Source organism: Lynx canadensis, chromosome B4 (assembly GCF_007474595.2).
Source record: "Lynx canadensis isolate LIC74 chromosome B4, mLynCan4.pri.v2, whole genome shotgun sequence".
Lineage (NCBI taxonomy): Eukaryota > Metazoa > Chordata > Mammalia > Carnivora > Felidae > Lynx > Lynx canadensis.
The window spans coordinates 60,583,609-60,595,837 of NC_044309.1; the positions used below are offsets into that span (position 1 = coordinate 60,583,609).

At 38.5% G+C, this 12,229-nt stretch overlaps 1 protein-coding gene across 1 annotated transcript; it reads right to left on the reverse strand.

Annotated features, from left to right (window-relative positions):
• Positions 1–511: 511 nt before the first annotated feature.
• On the reverse strand, positions 512–11,907 carry PTHLH (parathyroid hormone like hormone). The gene is made up of 3 exons (XM_032593729.1): positions 11,701–11,907; positions 5,275–5,697; positions 512–937 (listed from the first exon to the last, which is right to left on the reverse strand). Exons 1-3 carry the CDS (start codon positions 11,799–11,801, stop codon positions 928–930), a joined length of 534 nt encoding a protein of 177 aa, XP_032449620.1. The 5' UTR covers positions 11,802–11,907; the 3' UTR covers positions 512–927.
• Between the last annotated feature and the right edge of the window lie 322 nt (positions 11,908–12,229).

The following is a 12,229-nucleotide window of genomic DNA, read 5'->3' on the forward strand; positions in this document are numbered from 1 at the left end:
CTCAAGTTCTTCTTTTATGCTTATTGTTGTTACCAGTAAGAGCAAGCCCTTTCAAATTAAACTTAACATTGGCGAAAATTACCCCTGGCCTTAAAGTTCCTGATCTGCCTCCTTTTTTTTTCCATTTCTGGCTGGACTAAGTTTCAGAGAGTAATTTTTAATATTTTCTCTTGACTTCTCTCTTTTTTTTTTTCCTGCCCTCTCCTGTCTTCACTTCAAATTGGACGTATTTCATAAAAGGATGTCTAGGTAGTTCAGCCATTCTATTGAATTGAACTTAAATACTGGACAAAACCCATTTTAGGTGGTTTTTTAACCAAAGCTAATGTGAAAATATTGGAATATGTACAATAGAAACATATTATACTTAAGACCATATTCAATACAGTTTTAAAAAATTACATCATGTTCCTTCTAGTAGAAAATCTTAAAGGGTATAATACATAATTCACCTTCTGACTCATGATGTAATTTAGATTATATTTTATTAAGACATTCTTTACAAATTTAAAATACTGCTATTTTTACATGCACAGAGGAAAATCAGTTTGGATAATATATTTAGGCATTATTAAAATCACCCACAAAATAGAGACACTTTTTGTGTCATTTATCACATACTTGATATGTATATCTAAAGTGCATTATGTTACAAAAAATATAGAAATTCAGCAGCACAAGATACATTACAAAATAAATACATCAGTTGACAAAATAAATTATGGTAAATGTGATAATAATAATTGGATTAGCCTTGGCAAAAAAATATTCACAATGACCAATGTGCAGTTTCATAGAGCAATGGGAAGACAGTTTTATTCCAATGCATTTACAGTATTTACAGACAATAAATATTTCTAATACTTTCCATATGTTCACTATTACAGAATCCTGTAATACGTCCTCTGAATGTCTTTGCTAAAGATTTCAATGCCTCCTGAAAAGAGAAGGAAGGGAAAGAAGAAGAGAAATAGGTTACTCTCCTTGACAAATAAAAAGGCATAAAAAATAAAGGAACATAGAATCACAATTGAAAAGATTCCAGGGATTTCTATGAATATTCCCAATAGGAGGCACCTGTGGGATCGACCTCTCCAGAATCTTTGCTACAGGCGGGTCTTTTAATACCATTCCAATGGGTCAACATAGTACAGAAGAGAAAGGGCTTGCATTTCTAATTCTACATTCTTTGTCTGAAAAGGAGACCCTAGGAGAATTTCCCAAAGCTGCCAACTGGAAAAGTTTGGGAAGAGAAGGGACACATTTGAGAGTTTGGAAATAAGGCTAGGTTGTACAATCTATCATTCAAATACACCTTGCTAGAAGTTTATTCCCCAGTGATGCCTGCCAGGGTGACCCAAATGTTACTAATTCTGTTTAGGTTTCCATTTGGCCAATCTTTTGCTAAGATAATGACGTTAAGAGAGTAAAGTTTGTGTGTTGGAGTAAAGGTGAAAGGATGTGTAATTAAAACAGTATGCTTGGTTGATGATTTTATGCCATCGGTCATTCCTTTTAGCTGTCCTTAACACTAATGAATGAACTATTTTTGGATTTTAGTTTGTGAAGTCCCCAAACTAAGAATTATTGGCTCTCATTCTGCTGGTTCTAGAAGTGATCTACAATTAGAAATCAGGAAAGCCTAACTTAGAGTATAAGAATCAATTGATATAAAAGCATACAAACGGCAGTATTTCAGCTCAAGCTGGTTTATATTACTCAGAATAAATTACCACTGGGGACTGACACCTTTTTAACCCCTTCTAAAACACTGTAGTCACAGTATTTAAGATGGACTAGCAACATTTTCTCTGCTTTTCTCTCTCCCTTTCTCTTCTCTTTGTGTAGTATATTTCACTGAATACATAGTAGTTTCTAAGGAAGCACCTATAGAATTGAATTCGATTGGCTGTGCCATTGCATTAGCAGCCAGAGTGTGGGCAGAGTTTTACATGGCAGACCTATACGGGGGTGAGACCCACAGGAGAGCCCATTCTTGACAATTTAGGAACTCTACCTGCAGCTTAAAGAAAAGCAAGTTGAGCATTGAGGGTATTTTTTATGTCTTAAAAAAATTGACCTCTTCAACAATAGTTTTGATTGGAATGGTAAAATAGCTCCTAATTGTAGAGAAAATAATTTAAGATTAAATTTTAAATGGCTGGTGGATGTGAATGTATGTTATGAATACAATCTTAAAGGTGACTGTAAAACTCAATAATTTGTGTGCTGTACCAATTTTAAAATGTTTTCTTACTGAACAGTATCTAGTGAATTGAACTTAAGAATAACACAGGCAAGGAGGGAATGAAGAGTATTTTCCACAAGTATGTTCTCAGAAGGAAAGAAAGAGAAAAGGAATACGTTAAGGACCAAGGAGGGGCACCTGGTGGCTCAATCAGTTAGGTATATGACTTCGGCTTAGATCATGATCTCATGGTTTGTGAGTTCAAGCCCCGTGTTGGGCTCTGTGCTGACAGCTCAGAGCCTGGAGCCTGCTTCAGATTCTGTGTTTCCCTCTCTCTCTCTCTGCCCCTCCCCAACTCGTGCACGTGCATGTGCACGCTCTCTCTGTCAAAAATAAACGTTAAAATAATTATTTAAAAAAGGACCAAGGAAAAGATCTTTTAATTATATTTCTCCTTGTCTATCCTGTTGGCTTGCTATATATAAAAGCACGTATTGGGATAGCCAAGTAAAACATAAAACATGACCTGAAAGTATACGTGTATGTTTAGTGCGTGTCTGTGTGTATGACAACACTTTAGAGTTTTTTTGAATATTGAAAAGCTTTTGTATTATTTCTAAGTCACTATTTATCAAGAAAAAAATATATGGTCTCAATTAAACGAGTCCTATTGTATCTGGACATCTCATTTGCAACATCAAAAATTCCAAAATGTAATTTCCAACATTTAAACTATGTATTTCCCACTGGTTCACGTGCAAGGAGCCAGACAGTTTTAGTACAGTAGTTTCTCTTAAGAAATACTACTTATATTATAATAAAGCTCATGCTTGCCAGTTCATCAGACCTCTCAGGTCATTGCCTAATAATGTAAAGAGACTAAAGACAGGACACTCATAAAAGGTTGGTTGCTTACAAAACTTTAAAATAGTTATTCTGAAAGGATTCTATTTGGATTAGAACATTTGCCTGGCCCCATATATTCTCACCAGTACACTCCTAAATTTCCCCGATCTTCCCTGAACCTCGGTTGGGTTGTACTGGGAGAGTGCCAAGATCCGGCTGCCAAACAAACAGTGCTTTCCATGAATGTCCCTCACAACCGGGAAACAGAAAGGAGAAGCAGAAACGTTCTCCTTCTTTCAGTCCTAGGTCTGGATTTGATTAGGCCGCTGCCTAATTTTTACTAGTCTCCTTTACAAGAGGGGTAGCTTTGGGCATAAGAGTTGATGAGTGCCGAATTTCATTAAATTCCCAGATACTTCAAATCTTAAATAAATGAAATCCATAAAAAAAGTATTTATACTTTTGTTTTTCTAATATATATACATGTACACACACACAGAGTAAGACAATGGTAAAAATAGCTTCTGGCAAAAAAGCCCTTGCATTAGCTATAAATATAAGGATCCTTTCTTAAAATACATTAAATATGTGCTTTGAGCCAAGATTCATAGGTTCGGTTACACATTATAGATCCATTAGATATTTGCAGAATAGGTCATTCACTCTGCTAAAGGTTCCTCTAGTGTCATTACTCATTAATTACTGAAGCTGTACTATTTGTCTGATATAGTTATCCTTTTTTACGCTATTTAATGATGAGTTTTGTCAACCTAACTCAAAGAGAGAAGTGATGGTAAACAAGTTCAAACTCCTCTCTGGAACATCACCCTGTAATCCCATCTCTACTAGTAAGAGGAAAGGCCTGGAGAAGTAACATGGGACTCTAATTAATGAGATCATTAGCTGCATATGACACATCCTTGTATAGTTTCCCCTTTCTTTCAAAGCCCACAGAAGACTTGTACTGAAAAGTAAAAAGGCAAGAAAGATCCTGTTGGTGGAAACATCTGAATCAAGAGGCGACACTAACATAGTCCTGGCCTAAAAATCCAGAAATGGGGAAATCCAGTTCTCAGGACTACTCAGGTCCTTCAGCCATGGAATGCCTGGGTTTTCTAGTTTATAAAATGAGATTAATATTTGCTGCTTTTTTGCCTCACAGAAACACACATATCCAGATAAACAATCAGCACTAGATCTAAAAGCACCAAAACAACAAGTTGCACTTTATTGTTTACTAAGACAAGCATTTAACCCACGTAATCTCATTTAATCTTCAGCCAACCCTATGAGGTTGTTACAGTTATTGTCTTCATTTCACATAAGAGAAAAATGAGTCTCAGAAAGACCATGTAGTTTGCCCAAGGTTGTGAACTTTAGTAAGTTCAGAGCCAAGATCTGAACTTAAGGTATTGACCCCAAAGTCAATGAATGCCATTACCACCTGCATTTGTGAGCCAAGGATGAACAAGCCATGTAAATGTGAAGTTTATTATTTCTACTGCAATACTCTAGAAAATGATTTCAACTTGCCAGTGGATAAATAGATACATGAGAAAAACTTATGTCCTTCCCAAGTCAACATTTAAAAATTTTCAGAAATCATGATTTTTTTTTTCATGTGTTGGTAGAAACCAGAGGGAAATTTAATTAAATAAATTCAGAGTGTATGTTAAATTTTTAACACTTATTTAAATAAAGATAAATTTAAGGTTCAATTAAATGTAATGAAATGAAAAATGTGTCCGACTCAGAATTGTCTATGCTACAGTATTATTCAGTCGTATTTGTAGATTATATCAAAGCCTTCTGTGTTTGCCCCTGAAGTGAAAAAAAAGTAAAAAATGAAAAACAATCGAGAAAGTTTGCCAAGGTGTGAGAGTAGGGGAATAAATACACTCCTCCAGCAAATGATGAAGGTGGTCCCTAGCTTCTGAAGCCTGACGAAAAAAAGAAATTCTTTAGTGGAGGAGTAAAGGATTGGCGTTGGGATGTGATGGTGGAGGAAGAGAAATGGGTTATTCAATGCTGGTGTGTATAGAGGGCATAGGAGGACACTGTATGAAAGCAGACAATATTCTGAGCCATCTTGCTTTCATTAAGCTTTGAAATTGTGGAGCAATTGATAGAAGGACAGAAAGGGAGGACATTCTAGGTTTGTCCAAGCCACAGTGGAAGGGACGTTACACACCCCAGCGGAGAGCACCGAGCAAAGGCTATGGGGCACAGAAGCCATTTACCGTAAATTGAGCTCCAGCGATGTCGCAGAGATGTCACATGGGTGGTCCCCATCTAGCCCACTCCCAGCCACACCAGAGTTTAGCCAGGCAGACCGAGTTCGCCGTTTCTTTTTTTCCTGCTCCTTGCGTTTTCCAGGTTTACCCTTCTTTTTCTTGCCGGGTGTCTTCAGTGGCTGCTCTTTGTATGTCTCCACCTTGTTGGTTTCCTGAGTTAGGTATCTGCCTTCATCGTCAGACCCAAATCGGACTGGGTGGTTCTTTGTGTTGGGAGCAGGCTTGGAGTTGGGGGAAACCTCCGAGGTAGCTCTGATTTCAGCTGTGTGGATTTCTGCAATCAGGTGGTGAAGGAAGAATCGTCGTCGTAAGTCTTGGATAGATTTCCCCTTGTCATGAAGGAGCTGATGTTCAGACACAGCTCTTTTGCTTTAAGAAAAAAATAGCAGGAAAGAAGAAAATAATACAATTTTAGTTTGTTGGTATAGACCTCAAAGACAAGAGGAAAGCCCTTTAGTTTTCTGTTTGGTCCTATACAGAGCATGAGCTGGAAGTGCAGCCAGCGTGTGAAGCAGGGAAAGTACAGAGTGGGAAGGGAAGTGCAGGCAGCTAGGGGGCTGCAACCCCAGATCCCATTTATGCCATTCTAGGTCTGTGACTTTGGTGAGAACACGGACATTCTCTGGCCTCATGGCCTCTCTCAATTTAAAAGGAAGGGGTCAGATTCAGAGAGTTTTATATTCTTCTCAACTTAAAACGTTATGATTCAGTTATACTCAGCAATGGACAGAAACCACTGGTATTCTTTTCAGGTTTTTTAGACTTGTGTTGGGAAAATAAATCCAGAAGTCCTAGACTAGAAATGAAAAGGAGGCTGAATTTACTTGAGTACTCACCCGGACACGCATGCATGCGCACAAGTGCATGCTCTCTCTTTCTCTCGCTCTCTCGTTCTCTCTCTCTCTCTCTCTCTCTCTCTCTCTCTCTCTCTCTCTCTCTCTCACACACACACACACACACACACACACACACACACCACTGCTCCCCTATTAGGAAAATAATAATTGACTCTCAAAGAACAGCAAGCTGTAGGAATAAAGGCAAACAAAGGCTGAAGATGAAATGAGCAGTAAAGCCTGTCTAGGTAACGACCTAACAGACTGAATTTTAACATAAAATAGATTACAGGTGGCCAAGAACCTATATTTGAAAGCCAAGTGTCAGGGAGAGAATGTCTATTTTTCTGTAGAGTAATGGGTGGTCTCTTTAAAATGGGTTTCTTTGTGTTTAAATTAAGATCTTTCTATTTCTTCCCCACATTGAGTTTTTTTTTTATTTTTTTATTTTTATTTTTTTTTTAATTTTTTTTTCAACGTTTATTTATTTTGGGGACAGAGAGAGACAGAGCATGAACGGGGGAGGGGCAGAGAGAGAGGGAGACACAGAATCGGAAACAGGCTCCAGGCTCCGAGCCATCAGCCCAGAGCCCGACGCGGGGCTCGAACTCACGGACCGCGAGATCGTGACCTGGCTGAAGTCGGACGCTTAACCAACTGCGCCACCCAGGCGCCCCGAGTTTTTTTTTTTAATTTAGAATTTCAGAGGGTATTATCCTTAGTACTTAATTAAAAAATTCACTTTTCTACTTAGCCTTCTTGTCTTAAAAAAATCTCTATGAACAAATATGAAGTGACTTTTCTGTTTAAACAACACTCTAATGAAAATATAGTGGAAAAGAATAAACTAATTTTCCATCAGTCCTTTTAGATGACATCCTGACTCTTGCTTAAATTGTCCATGCATATATTCTTGTATTATCCTGTCTGTATATTATTGACCATATGTAGGGATCACATACATTAATCAGTCATATCATGCGTGCTTCAACTCTACCTCACCTTACTCCAATTTCTACCACTGTAGAGCTCTTCAAAGTGGTTCATTTACAAGTTTCTGAGGGTACTTCACAGGGTGATACCCCATATATTCTTACCTCTCTGACACACAATATCTGGATCCCTCATCTGCCTTCATTTGTACAACTTCTTCAACTCCTCAGAGAAATGTAACAAATCAAAATAGCATCGTCTTCATTTTATAGATGGGGAAGTTGAGGTTCAGAGAAACTAATGACTTGCCCTTGCCCTCAAACTGAGAACAGACAGAACCAGGGATCCAAAAACCAGGTCCTCTGATTCTGAAACCAAAGATTGCTTTTCAACTTCCTCAGTCCTGTCTTCTGTGGAAGAAGAAGTGTATGTTGAGGAAATAAGAAGCAAAGGGCAGGGAGTAAAAAAGCCTGTGGTGAGAACCATGATGAAGGGCAAATGGATAGCAATTTATCAGCTTCCTTGAAGATCAACCTTACTGTTCTAACAAGTCCATTTTCATCACCAAAACAAAGAACTAGGATTTCTAGAAGTTTGGATTGCCACGGGGGGAATGAGAGATTTTCTAGTTCTACTGTGAGTCAAAGAAGAGTAAGACATGAAAATACAGGCATTATTTCTCTAGATCTTATAGCCAGAATACCAGCTTCCTTTTAGTATTTTAGAGTGTGGACCGGCTTTAAGGCATGCAGCTTGTTCAAAAAAGACATGACTTAATGGAAAGGAATTTAACAGGAGCCTGGTTTAAATGAGGCATGAAGGAGTCTCTCTTCCTTTTTGAAGGTGCCACATGTGACTAGATTAAAATTCACTTACTTTATGGCCACAGTTAGTATTCTGGAAACTTTTAATAATATACAAATTTGAGGTTTTGGTATAATACATTTATACTCTCTAATAACATTTTTAAAGAATGGGACTGATTTAACTGCATATTTTATAAGTATTGCAGTTTAATGAGTATCTTTTAGCAAAATGTCACAGTAAAAGAAGTTCTTAACCAATGATCACTTATAGTATCAGGGGCTTTTAGTTCTTTCTCAATCCTGGCAGATAACCACCGCATCTGTATTGCTCTTCAAATGTATAATACAGCCCATTCTAGCTTAACTCAAAGCCAAAACTTTTAATGGTTGGTATGTTCTAATCAGGCCACCACTGTGTATGCCCCCTCTGGCTGGCATGTATGTCTGTCATCTTGGCCAGCCTGTCAACTGTGAGTCACAGTGCCTTCTTAACCCAAGCACTGCACTTTCCCAGGATGGTTCTCATGAGAAAAGGAGTGATCATTCTATCCTTCTATTTTATAAAAAGCCTACAAAGATGGCACAACTTTGTCCAGTTTAAAATAGTATATCTCTTGTGGCTTACAAAGTTTCTTTCTGCCTCTTAGGAGGACTTGTTAACCTAAACTGAGAAAACACAGATTTTCTTAAGTGCTAAATCTGAAATGGAGTTAACACAATTAACAGTTCAAAGACTTCTGCATTTAAAATATTGTCAAGAATGAATTTCTGATGGGGCAACTGTGCTCGAGGATCAGGAATATAATAGTATCTTTATCATCAGCAAGAAATTAGATCCATAGAACGTTCTATTTATTTTCAAAACAAGACATGAACTGACACAAGGGTAAATGACTAGCATGTACAAACTAGATACACATAGGTGGGGAACAATGAATCCACATTCAGGAGGCTTTCAATTTGGATAATTCTGAAATATTTAAGTGGCAAATATGGCCTCAATAATAGTCTATTACTCTGTACCTCTGCACACATTCCACAGCACAGTGGTTCTCATGCATTTATTACACACCTAACATGGTATGTTTATGGTCTTCTTTGATTATTGTAAAAAAAAATTGCAGAAATATGGGTGAAATGCTTAACACGGGTAACTCTAAATTCAGCCAAAATATATCTCTTCTGCTTTCAAGAAAAATCACTCTCGGTAGTTTTCAGAGAAGAGTAAATGTCCAAGGAGCTATCAAGGAACACAGGGAGTAAAGGGAGGGATAGGATTGCCTCTCCTAACAGAAGCAGCAGCATAGGCTTGTGCTGATGCTCAGCTACTCAGGAAGGAGTCTGGGTTTGAGAAGAAAAGTTCTGTGGTACATGCAAGAGGCAGGGTCCGGGCCTTAGAGTGAGGATGACTCACCACAAGTCCCTTCCAACCCAAATGACTCAGTCAAAAGTTATGCTTTTCATTAAATGGAATAGACCCAGTCTGGCTCCCAAGCAAATCAGCCAATTATGTTTTAGGTTTCTGAATTTGCTGGGATTCCCTGTCTAACTTAGACACAAATGCTGCTACCTGCCCAGAGCCATGTTCATCTGGACAAGAATATCTCGAGGCCTCACTTTGCAACTTCCAATTTATTCATACTCCAGTCCCATTAATTAAAATCCTTTGGACTATGACAACTTATAATTGCTTCCTTTGCAGGGCTTAGGAAGTGGTATTGTTATAGTAGTCCCCCCCCCCCCCCCCCCCCCCCCGCACCGCCCTCCAAAAGTTAGTCCCTAGTTAGAAAAACAGCTAAAGCAGTTTCCTTAATATTTGGCATGAAGAGTAATGGGGAGTAATACAATTTGATTATATGTTAACATTTCTTTCAAGAAATTAGGTTGATTTAATGTAATAGTAGACTAATGTTTTGTCTAGCACAAAAAATTTACTGTTATTTGGCACCAATGCAAAAATAATGACTTGTTTTTTTTTTGAACTCCTTTTGGCTGCAATAATTTGATGGAACATCTTCATCTACTGATGATTTCAGCCTTCATGAAAAACCATGGCTGTAATTTGATGATCTATTAGCCATTAACTATAAGAATGTTTTGTGGTAGTTTTATAACCATCTGCTGAGTGTGAGTGTTTAACTACAATATTATATTTCACCCACAAACAAAACTATAACAGAGTCTCTGGCTGGTAAATGGTTTCTGATGTGTATTTTGCAAGGTGCAACAAAGAAAGAGTTAAAAATAGCCTTTAGGACAACTTAGCACTATTTTTATGTCATAACTGTGGATTTAATTATGGTCCATTTACTGTTTCTCAAAAGAGAAAACAGGTATTTCTCAAGCAACTTTAAAGAAAAAATTGGCTCTGTTCCAAGACAGTATTTCTTGGCCAGTATTTAAGCATGCTTTTAAAAATTCACTCCTCATCTCTATTAATACATGGATTTTAAATAATTTAAAACAAGTCTCAAAAGGAGCAAAAAGTCTAAAGACAATTTTCAGAAATACACCAGCAAAACATTGATTTGAAGAATACAATATAGCTTTATCTTTAGTACAATGTTTTACACAATTTGCCTTAGGAGATTCATAATAGATTTTCATTTTGGTGCCAAGGTTCAGACATGTCTAAAGCAATTTCATTTAAGGATTTTCTGCTCTAATAGTAATAGACCAAGGGCACATATAAAACAGTTGCCTTTTTGTACACCGTTGGGAATTTACAAGGAAGCACCATGAACTTGACTGTAAATATTGGATATTGCTATTTTTATTGTTAGTGTAAAAGCTCCTTAATTCCTTCTCCAGAGGCAAACTCCTCTCAGTTCTGAAACTTTATGGTTTTCCCATCCTGAATACTGAGTCTGCAGGTTCAACATCACCCAAACATGGTATTACACACATTAACGTACTGCTAGGTCCAACAGATTTGTATTAAGATAGTGTTACTCTACTGTTCTTCCAACTTTGCAGTCATACAACATGGTGATATTGCTCTGGTGTGCTTGGATGTATGATTATGTTAAAGTCAAAATTATCCTCAAAAGAACCACCAGATGAGAATGCCAAAACACAAGTTTTCAGTCTACAATGCAAATATTTGACTGCAGATTAAAGAGCTGTTAGCAATAATTCCAAGAAAAAACAAGTTTCCACACCTAATATTCATTTTGGAGTCAAGCACTCCAGCGTCCCTGAACTGTATCAATACTAATGTTGGAGTTGTGCCATTGCAAAGTTGTTACTACTTTATTATATAATATGCCTTCATTATGTAATGTGGTCCATTTTATATGCTTAAAATTATGTCATTCATAATAAAGTTAGATGTAAGGCTTTTGCATTGCACGCACAAACTGCCACCCACATTCAGCATGTAAATCAAGCGCACACAGACATGTGTACCGTGGCTCCCTCAGCTCCTTCCGAGTTATCAGTCTCCTGTAATCCTCGGGGTTTCAAACCCTTCCCAGGTCCTCAAAGTATAAACTTTTATTTTTCACTAGAGGCAGATCATCTTTGTCGAAAGGAGACTCTGCGCTCCCTCTTTTGGAAACTCGTATCAAATTTGTCTCTTGACCGTAGCCCCTTGAGGTTCAACCAGTTCTCCCGCTGGGGTTTCAAGGACACGGTCTCAACCCCCGGCAGGTAGGTAGCCGGATCTCCCTGCTTTTTAACTCGGGTAAGAAGCATCAGTGACCGCTGCGAGCCCTCGGCAGCGCCCCAGCCTGGTGGCCTCTCCCCCTGGCCTTCCCAGCCCTCACCCGGCGCCCAGAGGAGGACGGGGCACTTACAGCCGGCGGCCGAGTTCCTCCACCGAGCGCCCGCAGGAGGGCACCGAGTAGCTCAACAGGAACACCGCGACGCTCCACTGCTGAACCAGCCGCCGCAGCATCGTATCCTCTCGCTCGCGGGACCTGCAACAGAGTGGAAAGGGACCCGAAGTGTCAGTCCGGAATCTCCATCTCCCCGTACTACCACGCTCCCGCCTTAGCCTCTTCTCAAATAATCTCTTCAACACCAAGGGCATCTCCCAAGTTGCAAAGAAAAAAGAAAGGAAAAGAAAAGAAAAGGAAAAAAAAAAAAAAAACAACTTTCTCTGAAGCCTCTCAGCACTTACTTATTTAGGAACCAGCTACTGGAACTGTGCTTTTCCCAAAACCACACAGGCAAAAAGGCACCAAAAGGGAAGAAAAAGAACAACAACAACAAATCAGAGACGTTCCTCTGAAATAATAACCACAATGAAATGGTTGTATATATGCATCAATGATGCGCAGCGTGTTTACACCTCTTCCCTATCAATGTCTAATTAATCTAGCC

Bases quoted from the DNA above. Each gene is read 5' to 3' on its own strand.
- PTHLH (XM_032593729.1), bottom strand. From the start codon at position 11,801: ATGCTGCGGCGGCTGGTTCAGCAGTGGAGCGTCGCGGTGTTCCTGTTG. The intron at 5,698-11,700 runs GTAAGTGCCCCG...TTTTTCTTAAAG, and splicing joins GAGGAACTCGGCCGCCGGCT to CAAAAGAGCTGTGTCTGAAC.